Source organism: Microchirus variegatus (assembly GCF_963457635.1).
Source record: "Microchirus variegatus genome assembly, chromosome: 1".
Lineage (NCBI taxonomy): Eukaryota > Metazoa > Chordata > Actinopteri > Pleuronectiformes > Soleidae > Microchirus > Microchirus variegatus.
In genome coordinates this window covers 23573557-23589545 of record NC_139802.1, presented here as the reverse complement: position 1 = coordinate 23589545, position 15989 = coordinate 23573557, and the positions used below count along the sequence as shown (strand labels likewise).

Genomic DNA, 15989 nt, shown 5'->3' with positions numbered 1-15989 from the left:
GTAATTCATACCCTAACATATATTTATATATTTGTATATAATGAAGTTATGACAAAAATAAAAACATAGGGTTGACAAAATAATACATTTCCTAAACCTAACGTAATAAAAATATGGTTTTAAACAATGTCTAAATGAATGAGGGAGTGCAGAGTTAAATCATTTGTTGTTGGTGAATTGTTTTTCTTTTTTTCCAATTCCCCGTTGATTTAAACGTGTAAATGTAGATTTGGGAGGAGGCGTGTTTGTGGTGAGCGAATGAAAATGAAGGTGATTACAGACGCGGTCGGTGCACGAACCACAGAACGTGATGGGATGTATTTACAAATCAAATCAGTCGCAGGTAACTAAGCAACGAGAGAGAAATCATCATTTTAAAAATATTTCCTCCATGTCTGTCCATGAAACCTTTTTATTAAGTGTTTGCAAATGTGGAATTGCAGCTGAATCAAATAATAATAATAATAATAAAAGTGAAAACGAGGCGGGAGAGAGAGCGACCAATTGACCAAAATGATTGAATGTAAATTATTCAAGATATGTAAAAGTGTAACCTATAAAATAAGAAAATTAGTTTCCTGTTGCTTTTTTCTGAACTAATTTTCTTTTTTACAAATCACAGTCACAGACTCGCTTCGAGTTATCAACATTATTCTAAAGTTATGAAGAGTTCCCACACTGTGTTTGACATCCAATTCAAGGACTTTCCATGACCAATGTCCTTAAATTTAAGAAGAGAATGTGCTGATATTGACTTTCCTTGTTGGACATGCGGTCGTCCTTGTGCTGCGTTGACTCACCTGACGTTGTACGGACACTTCTCTCCATACTGGAGTTTGAAGGATCGCTCCTGACTGCAGGTGGCGCTCTGCTCTGAACACGGACTGTGCAGCTCTCTCTTGATCTTCAGCTGCAGACCGTGGAACGCCACTGGACACAGAGACACAGAGATTAAATAAATAATATGAATTTTTGTCATAAAGAAGCACCTGAAATAAAATGAACAGTCAAAAAAACAAGTAATTTGGGTTAAACCAATTGACTGCTACACACTTACATTTTAAGTTATTTCTTAAATAAATGCAGAATCTGCTTTGTGTCTTTCTATATTTTGAATAAAAAACAACACCATATATACTAAAAATGAAGTACATGAAAAGAGGAAATAAATGCTTTTTGTTTGCCAAATAAACTTTTTAAAACAACCAGTTTAATCTGTAAAATCTCATTGAAATTAGGGCTAAAAAAAGTAATTGTTTTAAAATCAAAATCACACACATTTTTGCTGCGTCATGTTCTACAACCATTAAAAAATGTAATACATGCAGCTCATTGCTTGGCAGCTGAGACTCTACTGACTGCAATGATTTGTAGACGGCGGTAGGTGGCGCCACATGCCAAAACATGATTTCAAAATATAAACATGATTTGCAGTCTGCAAAATATTTTGTCTGTACTATTGTTGTTGGTGAGTTCAGTTTGTTATATGAACATTATTCCTGAGTCTCATTCCACATATTAGGAGGATTTTATGGCCAGTTGCTTTAGATTTATTACATAATGCACCTTTAATTCTTAAACTTTTGTCAACATCTGTGAATAAAAACTATGTAAATAATTTTGTAAATAATTTAACATATATACAGTATGTTTTTATCCTCTGAGGTTATGCAGCTGAAGTTAATTTCACTCTGAGTTCATCAGGTATGCTGAAATATGACAAACATAAAGAGTGTGTGTGTGTGTGTGTGTGTGTGTGTGTGTTTGTGTAAATGGTCAATAACGTCCCGACGACGAGGTTAAGGACAGAGACAGAGACGTATTGACGTTCCCTCAATGAGTCTGTGCAGAGCCTGAGTCGCTCAGATTAACACGCTCGTGATCGATGCTAATCCAACTGACTGCAATTCTTATTAAAAACTCACAAAAAATAAAATACAGAATAAAATGTGCTCCAGTGTGACGCAGACACAGTCAGGCTCAGGTTTCCTCTCAAATCACCGTCTCACCGCGACGGCAGCAGAAATAATTCAATAACAACACAGATCATTTTCTTCAACATCAGCACAGTTTCACTCTAATTTCTGAGCGTTTTTTCCTGTTCAGACACTCGACACCCTGTTCACAGGACTGAACCAGTCAAATGTTCCTGGTAAAGTTGTTTTTCATTATAAAATGTTATTTTTATAATTTACTATTTTAATGTTTTAGCTGAGGGAAAAAGAACATTTGTCAATAGTTACAACAAAATATCTATTAATATCAGACTGATATTGAAAACAAAAAAAGTGGAATCATGTCATCTCTAAACTGCCAAATTTTTTGGATTAAGTTATGTTATTTATATTAAAATTCATACATTCATTCCACAATCTTGCACTTCAATATTTAGTATTTTTATTAATAGTAGTTGTAGTGTTATTAAACATTTAAAAACAACAAACAAACAAATTGCCAAACTTACGAGGCAGTTTAAACAATATAGAAACCATGACACGAGCAAATCTGTGCATAATATGTAATATATATATTTTTTAACTGCCATTTCTGTAATAACAAACATTATTTTAAATGGATTAAAGCCATTTTAAGATGTTTGGAAATATAGGCTTGAACGGGTCAAATTTCTTCACATATTTTATCTTACCCTCATACCTTAACCTTAAGTATTCTAAGTTTTTTAAATGAAGCGAAAATAATATAATAATAATAATAAATAAGAGAAAACACTTTTTTAAAAACGACAAAACTCAATTTAAACACTATAAAAATCAAGGAAATACAATTGTTTTTGTAAAACCACGTGATTTTGAACGGTTAAAGGCCATTTCTCAGTGGTGTGTGTTTGAGTTTTTTCTAATAAATCCTGACTAAAAATGACGTGTGATCGACTGACTGACAGCTGTCGAACACACACACACGGGTCGATCTGCCAACACCACATCCCACACACTGCCGGGGGGCCCCTGACGCCCCGGGGGGCCCCCCGGTGTGTCGTTGGCGGCCCTCCCCTCACTGGGGTCTTGACCTTTGAGCGTCATCGATCGTAGGTCACAGAGACACTTCCTGAGGGAAGACCTTTGACGACGCTGACATGAAGACGTTTTCTTAAACAAAGACAAACGATGACGATAAACACGCAGTATTTTAACATCTTTGTTGGTTTCTTCTTTTTATATTTACATTTAAAACACGGGTGTTTTTTGAACTATTATAACTAATGATTAAGGACCATTTCTGACTTTTTTTTATCATTAAAGCTGAGGCTTACACACTATAGTTTTCACAAACTTACAACATGTACTTTTTAAATAAATGGTATACTTTTACTCCTTTCCTAAATATATTGTGTACTTTTACTCCCTTTCCTGAATAAATTGTGTAATTTTATTTCAAATCCTAAATGAATTGTGTAATTTTACTTCATTTCCTAAATAAATTGTGTACTTTTACTACTACTATTACTACTAATAATAATAGATTCTATTTGTAATGCACTTAACATTTGAACAACAAATCTCAAAGTGCTACACCTACATTTCCTCTAACCACCTTTGTTACTCGTTATGGTCTGTATTTATATATAGAGCTTGTCTATGATGAACTGCTTTACACTACATTTTTCACCCATTCACATGTCTTTCATAACCCATTCACTTGCTCATACTTGCGCTTACATACTTGTACTTTTACACTAAAAGTTTCCCTTTCAGGTACTTTTATACACAGACTGTCGCCGGGTGACACGAGAGCAGAGATCTTTGTAAATCTGCTGATTCTCCAGTGAAAGCGTGTGGTAGCAGCTTCAGTGTTAGCATCAGTGTTAGCATCAATGTTAGCTTCAGTGTTAGCTTCAGTGTAGGTGTCAGTGTTAGTTTCAGCGTTAGCTTCAGCGTTAGCGTCACGTGTGAAATGACAAATGTAAATGTCACCATAGATCTGGTCGGTGGGGAGTCGAGCTCCACAGATCGATATCGAGGCCGTGGCCTGTGACTAAGAACAGAGACTTCCTCTGTGGTCCAGAATGTCACGGCCATCAGCGGCTGATTGCTCTCATTATCTACGCATTGATTAGCGGGCGATGGAAGAGTGAGGTGTTTAAAAAAAGAAGCACTTAGAACAATTACTGACTCTATTTTCAATGCAAATGTCTGTGTTTTTGTTCTTTCTGTGCCGTTAAAGTCCAATAATCTGTCATTTTCTTTGCTCTTTAAAATGGAATGGAAATCTATTTCTTCAAATGGATACATAATTTGGCCACCCTTTATTTCTGCTACTTATTTGGGTTAGTGTTTTGGTGTTGGTGGTCATTTATAAACTTAAATATAGAATTTATATAAGAAAATACTGTTTAATCACAGTAATATATGGTACAGTACACACTAAACTACTACATGGGAAGTCTATTACAGTAAACAATACTAAGCTAATACAGTAAATAAATACTAAACTAATACGATACTGTATACGATATGATACAATATACTATGATGCGATACTATATACTACAATACGATACTGTATACGGTATATTACAAAACTGTATACGATATACTACAATACAATATACTACATCCCACGATTTGATGCAACATACTACAGTACGATACAATATACTACGATGTGATACTGTCAACGATATCCTATGATATGATACACTACAATATACTACAATACTGTATACGATATACTACGACACGATACAATATACTACAATACTATACAATATACTACGATACAATACTGAGAACGATATCCAACAATATGATACAATTACTACGATACTGTATAGCAGTGTTGTTTTCGTCAATGACGATGACGAAATCATTTCGTTGACGCCACATTTTTTCATGATGATAACGAGATGGTGAGGGGAAGGGGGGGGGGGGGTTCAGAGGGCAGGGGGAGGGGGGGAAACCCTCTAAAAAAAATCATATGTGTTGCACTTATAGATCTGCTGCTATTTTCACAACTTATGTGTGACACTGCCGACACCGCCTTGACTAAACTAGACTAAAACTGGACTAAAACTATCACATAGAGAAGTGACTCAAATTTGACTAAAACTAATAAGCATTTTAGTCCAAAAGACTAAGACTAAATCTAAGATAGTTGTCAAAAACAACACTGCTGTATACAATGTACTACGATACGGTATACTACAATACGATACTTTATACAATATACTACGATACAATGCTGTATACAATGTACTAAGATACTGTATGCAATATAATACAATATGATATTGTATACTATTATACGATATTCTCTATACAACAATATGGTATATGATATGCTACGATAATGTATGCGATATAAAATGATACTGTAAAATACAGTAAACATTTACTTTCAAATGATAGCGATTTACTGTAAAACGATCTTGAATGTAGTAATTTAACGTGAATGTACAGTAAAATAATTTGCAGTATTTGTATACGTTTTTATCTCAAATTTATGTGACCTTTTCACAATTTTTAACAATAAATAAAATGTATGATGATTATTATTATTGATGATTGTTCTGTATTTTAGCTGCCATTTTTCTGGCGTACGATGAAAGAACTCTGGCTCCAGACTCAGCTGTGATCTCAGGTAAATAAACGTGAGTGTTTTGGCAGACGCGTAAATGTTTGGCAGATATTTCTTCAGTCCATTCATAAAACAAATCTAGTGGCGACAGTGAAAAACCTTCTATTCCATTTTCACCTACTGTAGGTGATCGTCGCTGCTGTTAAATGACGAGAGGCTGCTGGTTTGACACCTCCTCCGCGCTCCGCCGCTACCCGCTAAGTTATGCTAATGGTAAGCATCTGTGTGTCGGAGACAAAAGAAAATGTCTCTGTCTCCTCCTCCTTCAGCCTGAGGACACTCACTGCTGCTTTGTCTCCAAGAGCAAAGTCAACAAACCAAAGTGATTCAAAAATAAGACTATCGTCGACACATTACTTGACTTCTTTTTACGTTTTTCTCCTGCTCAGTTTTTTAATTTTTAATCTAATTGTGTAGATTAGTGCTGTAGGATTTTGAATGTAAACTTCAGTATTAGTACAATACAGTATACGATATACTGCGATACTGTATACAATGTACTACGATACTGTTTGCAATATAATACAATATATGGTATACAATATAACACATATAAACCAAAGCTGCTTTTTTTGAAAAGTGGTTAAAAAATAAGACTATTGTCGACATAATATGTTGACAATAGTCTTATTTTTTACTTGACTTTTTCAAGTTTTTCTACTGCTCAGTGTTTTACTTTTTAATCTAATTGTAGCTCTCAAACTCTGATTATCGTTGAACACAGTTGCTTTACGATAATTTATAATCTTATTAAAGCAAAGAAAAGAAACATTTCAAAGTTAAAGATGAACAAAACTGGTGAATAATCCAAAATATATCAACAATAAATCCTTAAAAACCTAGGATTTTGGACATAAACTTAAACTGCAATACGATACTTTATACAATATACTGCAATAATATACTGTACACAATGTACTAAGATACTGTATGCAAAATGATATATATACAAATATGATATTATATACAATATAATATAACACACTGTATAAACCAAAGCTGCTTTTTTGGGAAGTGATTAAAAAATAAGACTATCGTCGACATATTACTTGACTTTACGTTAAGTTTTTCTCCTGCTCAGTCTTTACTTTTTAATCTAATTGTGGCTGTAAAGATTATCTTTACACACAGTTGCTTTGCCATAACTTATAATCCGATTAAGCCAAAGAAAAGAAACATTGCAAGGTTAGAGATGAAGAAAACTGGAGAATAATCCAAAAATATAGCAACAATAAATCCCTAAAGAAAATATTTTAATATGTAGATATATATATATATATATATGTTATATACTATATACACAGTGAGTGAGTATTTCTACGGTGTTGACGCAAGTTCAACAATAGAAAAGGAAAACGTTGTGTGACTCATTCGTGTTAGTCATCGTCAAATGTTGGCGGTTTTTTTACGTTCAATTTGCTGACATTGTGTTAAAAACAACGTACAGAATATTTTTTGCCGTGGTTTTAGCGACCCGACGTCTCTCGTATCTTTGAACTCGTGACCATCTCTGGCCTCTTCCGTTTGCCTCTTGATTCTCTGGTGCTTGGTGAAAACCCATATGGGCGAGCTGCCGGCCTAGGACGCCCAACCACGGCGTCCTCACCCTGACACCATCTGTCAGAGGCTCGACAGTCTGCTGCCGCTCTGCCAACGCCACCATTCAGATGGTCAGCAGTGTCCTGCCACCACGGCCACACACACACACACACACACACACACGATCACGCCGACGTCCTCTGAAGGACAACAAGGACGTCTCAGTGACCTCTGCTCGTCCACATCAACATTCTACGACTTTAGAGGCTAATTTAGAACCAAGGGCTGGATTTCATCCAAACTTCACCGTTTAAAAACATTAACATAAAATCCACACACGACAAAAGTGAAGGAGTAAAAATGGACAAAATCTAAACTAGAAAAGAAAACTCGCCAACGTACAGCGCTGGTCTCCATTTATTCTAAAGTGCCACTAGGGGGAGTCTGTATCTTTTCAGTCATTCCATAACGTTATGATTTATAACGAACTAATTTAAGATTCAAGCTTTTTTATTTCAAGATAAGATATATAAAGATGGTAACATTGGCACCAATTTTTTCGTTTTTGCAAAATTTTATCAGTTTTTTTGTAACTCTTATTAAACTTTGTAAGACTTTTTTTTGGTTTAGCACATTTTTTCTTATAATTTGTTTTAACGTGACATTTTTAGAACAGTTTATGTAATTCAATATTATTATAAGCTTTTGTAAAGATATTACATATCTTTATAACATAATAATACAACAATAATAATAATAATGCATTGTGAGTATTTTATGACATACGTTTGTTTTAGTATTTCTTTTTACTCTAGTGGCATTTTTTAGAATAAATTATGAAATTATTTTTTGTGCACAAACTTCAGTAGCATTTTTTGTAAAATAAGTACATTTTTGTAACTTTGGTTTGGGTAAATATCTGAAAGTTTACAGATAAATAGTTAAGACAGATTAAGGACAGACAGAATACTCCGCCAGTCTACGTATAAGAATATATACGGTATATATACATTTATCCTATTTTATCATTTTTTCAACAGTATTTTTGAATGAAAATGATTTGGGTCAGGAAAATTTTGAATATATTCAAACTTCTTTGACTCATACGATGACTTTCCCTGAGAAGAAAAGTCTACAGTTGCACGTTGTCTCTTTGAACTCCTCAGGTTTTGCAGTAAAATCCAGAAAAACTCCAGGAATCTTCAGATTTTCTGGCTGAAAAGTGAGTTTTTCTGTGTCTCCTGATGCCAGCTCTAGCTCTGTCTCTGCTCATGTAATTGCAATGTGTCTTCACTTTAATCTCAAAGTTGTCTGAACTGACCTCGACTCTTCTGTAAACGTCTATTCGTGTTTTACGCTCGGCTTCGTTTCCAGGTCAAAGGTCGCGGAGAACGACGACAGAGGAAGGCGCTGACACTTTTCTGTCACGTTCACAAAGACATGTGCTCGCTCTGCGTCCCACTGAGCTCCACTCGCTCCATTTCTGTCTACACTTTGGCACAGCGCCCCCTATGAGTGGACGCTGCCAAGTCACCATGCAGTCCTCAGTGAGTACAACTGACTGACTGTCACCAGAGTGAATTAAAGCTAAATTAAAGGTGTGTTTTGAACTCTTTGAACGGAGAAAAATAGACATTACAGATCGTTGTGCTTTTATGCTGATTTTGCCACTGCTATTTATTTTGCTCGACAACTAAAAGGCGAAGAACTTAAAAAAAAAAAAATTCCAACATGTGCTAATGATTTAACCTACATACAGTATTTTAAAAAAAAGTTACATTTATCACCTTTAGGACACCTTTGTTTTGTTTTTTAATCCTAAAACAGATATTTTTAATGGAAAAAAACATGCAATATTTTCTTTTATTTATTTTGTAAATGAATTTCCCCCAGAAAACCTGCTAAGCCAGGTGGTAGAACCTCTCGGGCAGCCCACGCCATTATTGTAAGACATTTATTAACAATACTTAAACACCAACTGTAGAGACACACTCTTGAAATTAAATAAATAATATCAATTTTTTCACTTAAATACTAATTAAGTAATCGGCCAGTAAATCTTAAACCGGGCCATACAATGGTTGCATTTAAAAATAAAATAAATCAACAAGGCGACCTTGAGTGTCATGAAATATAGTGCATTATTATTATAATAAATAAAAAAGTGGTAGTGCCCCCTCATCTGCCTCATCTGGTGCAGTCAAATGACCCTTTTATTTCTGCGCACCGCCTTGCGATGTTCTCTTCTCCCTTTCCTGCGCTCTGCGTCTCCAAGCGGTCTCTCTCTCCAAAGCAGACTGGATCATTTCTCTACATGTTTTATCCCCACAAAAAAATAATGATCTTAATGACGAGGATGGAGTACAGTCACGATGAAGTGCAGGTGATCCGAGTAGATCTGAGTAAAACGTGGTGACAGACTCTGAAGAGCAGAGTGCACTTTTTATCGTTTTTACTCCGTGGTCTCAATATTTATGTAGAAAATGCATTAGCGCTGTAATTAAGGGAATAACAGATGCATCAGATGAGTTTAGGGCTGGGCGGTATGACCAAAAATGTATATCACGGTATTTTTAACGGTTTCACAGTATCTGACAGTATTTTATTTTTTTCATGCATAATCAGGTGTTCACAGCATTTTCTACTGGTTGAGAACAGAATTACTGCAGTAGATTAACTTAGGGTGGTCTATTTTACTGTCATGAATACTGTAGAATAACTCCACACTAGTACAGGTTCACATGGCCCCAGAAAATGAAGAGCTACTTATGATTCTAGTGAAGTGAGGAATCGGAATGCAAAGAAAATTGCAGTCAAAATTCTGAACTTTTACTGTGCAAATCAACATTTTATAGCAATTCCCCGTGTTACCTGTTGATGTGGAGGGTGCTGACCTTAACTTCATACATTATTGATATTCCAAGACATGCTTACTAGGGCTGTCAAAATTGCTCAAAAATGATATTTAAATATTCCCTCTAAAAAAACACAGATATTCGAATATATTCGCATAGTATTTGCATCGCGCGTCTCTCACAAAGCAGACAGCAGCTTCGCGGCTGCGCGGATGTTGTGTGATCAAATACACTGGTATGGCGGTATATTAAAAATTAATATCGTAACAAGAAAAAAAACTGGTATTCGGTGTGAACCGGTATACCGCCCAGCCCTAGATGAGCTGATGTCTTTAACTGCTCAAAGAGAGAGAATGTTCTCTGCTGTGAAGTGAATATCGCGGGGAGTTCATAATCTGCTCTGTATGCAGACAAGTTTTGCTTCAGCGCAGAGACTTTCCAGCATTTAATAGGTGCTGTTCCACAGTGAACTCGCTCTGTTTCGGCCGCCAAATTATCGGTGCATCCCTAAATATAACATCTTTATTGACAAGAACAATGTAACTGTAATAATGACGCACTTAGTATGATACAATAGTGTGAATTGGGTTTCAATCGGCACTTGGACAAGCGTGCGCTGCGCCGATTACATGGGGGAGCATGCACCCTTGTTCCCCGGTATAGAAAAATCCGTGGTGTATAAAAAAATATATTTAAAATAAACACGCAACGCTAAGCCTGCCGGGGGGCAAGTAAAGCTTGGCGGCCCGCCAGGCTTTACTATTAATATAATATCTAGTTTTTTTTAACATACTTTTTTCTGTAGTGTCACAAACTCAACACCAATTTACATCTATGATGAATAGTGAAAAATAAAACTTCCACACTTCCAAATTAAAGTATATATAATAACACAGATGTGATGCATTATTTTATGTTTAAATGACGAGAGAAGATGTTTACGACAAATTTTTATTTGGTGACACTTTACGTCCCTAAGGTGACGAGAGTAACTTTTTAATTCACACTCACTTTATTATCACCGCAAAATATGACGTATGTATTAGCAAAGGCAAAATAATCCACACTAAGAAAATAAATCAAAGACAAAAGTCAATAAAAGGACCTTAAAGTGACATAAATGATGATCAAATATAAGGTGATTATTAACCGCTGCAATTATAAATAAAAAATGGTTCAGGCTGAGAAAAGTTCATAAAGAAAACCTTCAGAAAATACACACTGACTGATTTAGAAAGTCTGAACATGACGGACACTTTCTACACACACACACACACACACACACCCCACACACACACACAAAGCTGTAGTGACGACATTTTCCTCGACCTGGAGTTAAAAATGTCACTGATTTAAAAACAACATCAACCACAATATTTTGATGTTTCTCCATGTAAATAAGTCACAGTGCAACAATGTTTCAGAGAGGGTGATAAACCCCGCCCCCAAAACACACACACACACACACACACACACACACCTTCTGCAAATCTGTAAGACTGTGAGCTGCTGCAGCTCCAGAGAGAAAAACTTGTGTAAGCACACACAAACATGCACGTACACACACCTGCATGAGCGCTAAACAAACACACAAGTCGAGATAAAAACACCACAGATGTTCACACTCAAACAAACAAATACACACACACACACACACACAAAACACACACACACACACACGTGCACACTTACTCACAGTTTTCAGTCTGGAAGTCTGGAACAAATTGCTCGTCATTGTCAGGAACCTGAGCTGAAAAAACACAGAAGAAGAAAAAGAAAAAGAGAGATTGTTTACGATGTTGACGAACGACAACAGCAATGTTTATATTATCTGATTCTTTATTCTATAACCTTGTATTATATAATTTCCTATGTGTTAAATATTAAACATGAAGCCACTGTTACTTTGCGTGTTAAGAACAGAATTAAAATCATCCCATGTTAAAGAAACCCCTGAAATAAATGTTGATAATAATCTAAAACACACAAGACATTTGATATTATACTGTTTTCATGGCACTGTGCCTTTAAAGCAGCAGCATGAAAAACAGCACGGTTGTTTATATAAAAGTTCTTTAAATGTGGAACAAAAACTCAAAAAGAATCTCTAAAGACTTACAGACTTACAGATTTACAGCAGCTCATAAGTGAATGATTTTACTTTAAATGACAGTTTTTTAGTTATTTCCCAAACATAAATCAATCTAAACATGAGCTTTTTCCACAGGATTTTGACTTTTAGTCTATTTGTAAAAAATAAAATTGGACCAGAAAGAACTGATATGATGTAAAAAAAAAACACAGACTTTAATGGAAAAGAATCCAAAAAGATCTGCCAGTAATGGATGAAATATGAATAATTTTACTTTTGTTTATCAAAATAAATCCTTGTTTTTCCCTGAGAAATCCTCATATTTAAGAAAGAACAGTTAAATTAACTTACACTGAAAACACATGAACACATATTAATGTTCTCATGTTTCTGAAAAACAAAACATGTGACATAGAAGAGAGAAAAAAAGACGTAATATATAAATAATATTGATTTACAGTGACACAGAATCCACCTCAAATTCATATCTTTAAAAACTTGGTCAATTAACACTATTAACACAATTTGATCACTTTAAAAAAAAAAAAAAGGACTTTTATCATGTAAAACATTTACTTTGACTTTGTTATAAACTATTTTGATTTTGGGTGATTGTTTTTCTTGAGAATTCTTTATTCGATTTTGATTTAACAAAATCAACTCAACTCAACTTTATTTATAGATCGCTTTAGGCAGCCATAGCTGGGACAAAGTGCTTAACAATACAATAACTTAAACATGGCACATAAAACATAAAATAATAACAAAATAAAAACAATAAAAAAAAAAAAATCTAAATCAAATGAAAATATGATATTTTTTTGGTTTAGTTATATATATATTTATATATATAGTTTATATGTATATGTATATATATAAATATATACATATATATATTTATATGTATATATATAAATATATACATATATACATACAGCATATATATAATTTTTTTTTAACTTTTATCAGATAAAAAATGGAATTTGATAAAATCTCCTTAAAATCTACTTCAGAAAGACATTTTTTTGTTAATAATCTTTTAAATAAAATGTGATGAATTTATGTGCTTTTATTAAATTTACTGTGGAAAAACAAAAAAACTTCAGCCTGTGATGTACGTTATATACATGATTAGATGATTAGAAACACATTGACAGCTCCATTGTATCACTTCTTCAAAACAAAAATTGGACTTCTGTTTTTAGTAAATTTACTGTAGGAAAATGAATATAATATGAATCATTTCTGTGTTATTTGAGCGCCGTCTTCCTCGCCGCTGAAAGAGTCAACAAAATAAAACGTCCACCTGCTGCAAACAAACGTCCACCCCCACCCCCCTCTCACCGATGTCCTCGTCGCCTAAACCACCCCCCCACCCCCCGCGTGTGGCGTGGACGAGGCGTCCCTCAGGTTCAACACTTGCCGGTCGTAAGGCAGCAGATTTAAAAAGTGTGATTATCACTGGGTCTATATTTATACAGACGATGAGGTGGATCCTCATTATCACTGGATCTGTAACATGTCTGCACACGCCACACACACACACACACACACACACACACACACACACACACACACACACAAGGACGGAGTTTTGTCACTCAACTTCTTCTTCATCACAATCAGAGGTTGTTGTTTTTTTTTCAAATTTGCCGTCAGAAAAGTGTGAAGTGAAGAAAATAAACTCAATCATCTGCTGCTTATTTAAAAATTCTATTTAAAGCATGATTTTAAATCATTTTATTAAAGGGTCAAAGGTTGAAGGGTTGCTATTTTTAAATAATTGTAAATAACAGTGGTTTATAATCACCTAAATTAAGCTCAAATGTTTTTATTTTGGCTCTTTTCGCAACAAAAAAATCATAATTTATCATGAATTTAAACAAATAGGACCAGGAAAATAAATAAATGTATTGCAGAATTCACTTTTTTTGGGGAAAAAACTGCTGCAAAAACAAAGCAAAAGCAGTAAAGCACAATAGATCCACCTGCATTCTCTGAGTTTTACGATTTGTAAGATTATTAAATGGTAAAATATCACAAAATCACACAATTTAACCAACACTAAATCAAAAATGTGCGTTTAATACTGACTTCTGCTTCTAATCGGCGACTTTATTCTCATTTATTTATTTCAACATGTTATTACATTTAGTTTGTGTATTTCCTGATAAAAAAGACAGAAAAAAAGGAACCGAGATTTAAACTTTGCTAAAACAGCAAATTTTTGAGCGCTTTGACTCGAAATCATCGACAGCAGCAAAGAAAAAGAGCGACGGCAGCTGGAAATCTGACAGAAAAGTCACTAATAAAGTCCCGTCTCCTTGTTTATTCTGTTTCCTACATTGTTTTTCTGGCAGCAAAACAAAGTGAAATAAAGTGAGAAAATTGTAAAAAATAAAAAAATTATTTGAAACGGATAAAAAAAATTTTTTTTACTCCTGTCAAATTAGTTGATAAAACCTGACAAAAGGAGGTTTGGTTGGACATGATGGACACAGTGAGGAGGAGGAGGAGGAAGAGGAGAACTTTTCTTCTTTTTTTCCCAATTACCTGAACTAATAAATCTCACAAATGAGCAGAAATGTATTCGCTCTCATTTTAATGGACAGGAAGTCGTTCATTAAAGCCACAATCGTGGACATGAGCGTCCATCATGGACACAAGCCGGACACACACACACACACACACACACACACACACACGCGTCTCACTTTGAGACGCTGAAATATTAAAATCCTGTGTCTTCGTCTTTGCCCCGCGGTGAAGACTAACGTTAACGTTAATGCAGACGAGGACGGCGGCGTCTCGGCTCTCGTACGTTTCATTTTTAAAAAGCTTTGATTTTGAACGTTTTCAAACGCATTTGCGGAGAAAAAAAAAGCCAGAAAATGATGGAGAGTCTTTTTTTTCTCACCTATGTGAACAGAAATAATCTGGATTTTTCTCCATTTTAATACTTTTAAATAATATTAATAATATATAAACTATAAACGAGTTAAATTGACAGATTTAAAGCCTGAAATCTGATCATTTGTTTGAGATTTTTGAGATAAGGTGGAATTTAGCAAACTGTGCAAGTTTTTATTGTAAAGTATTTTACAATTTAGTGAATTTAAGAATTCATTTTTACATATTTGCACAAAAAACACTACATTATACATTTAATTTACTTTAATCCAACTTTAGAAACACGTGTCAGTTAAGCTAAGAGAGTTATCAATCCACACGACGTCAAATTCTACTTAAAATCTTCCCTTAAATTAAATTCTGACAAAGAAACTTTATGCCACAATTTAGTGAATTTAAGGGAAGTTAAATCCAGCTTTAAAAACACCTGTCAATTAATTACTCAGTTAAATTTTGGTTTCTTTGTAACCTTAAAAACACTCGTCTAACGTTAAGAGGACGTGTCTGTGTTTAAATGATGAGGACAAACTTGAGGACAAATGAGGACAAAAGACAAAAACAGAGAGATATTCAGCACTAACCAAAGGTGGGATGCTGCAGACAGGACGGGTAGAGGACACTGGCGCTTAAATCCTGAAGCATCACGTCTCAGTCGTCTCAGTCTCACCAAGTCTTTCCATCAGAGTCCAAAACTATCAAAGAAATGATTCTAGATTTTAAAAAAGAGACTTTTTCTGAGTTTTCAACTAAAAAAAAAGTATAAATCCATTGTTTTGTTGTTGTTTTTTTGTTGCTTTTTTGTTGTTTTTGCCGCCAGGAAACGAAGAAGAGACGAGGACGAGGTGAAGCTGACGATAGAGAGAGAGTGGTGAGAGTGGTGAGAGGAGAGAGAGAGAGAGAGAGAGAGAGAGAGAGGGGGAGGGAGCAGAGGAGGAGGAGCAGCAGAAAGTGGTCTCCAGCAGAGGAGTCAGTGAGCGTCTCAGCGATGAAGAGTCTCC

At 34.8% G+C, this 15989-nt stretch overlaps 1 protein-coding gene across 3 annotated transcripts in view; it reads right to left on the bottom strand.

Annotated features, from left to right (window-relative positions):
• Positions 1-15633, bottom strand: part of etv1 (ETS variant transcription factor 1) — a gene marked incomplete at both ends in the record, with an annotated part of 28554 nt that extends 12921 nt beyond the window's left edge. For 2 of the 3 annotated variants that reach the window (XM_083900195.1, XM_083900197.1), the window contains 3 exons: positions 801-930; positions 11686-11739; positions 15573-15633. In XM_083900195.1, coding sequence (XP_083756321.1) covers positions 801-930; positions 11686-11739; positions 15573-15633 — 245 coding nt within the window. The remainder of the gene's footprint in view (positions 1-800; positions 931-11685; positions 11740-15572) is intronic. The other variant, XM_083900196.1, reaches the window with a different exon arrangement.
• Positions 15634-15989: the final 356 nt, after the last annotated feature.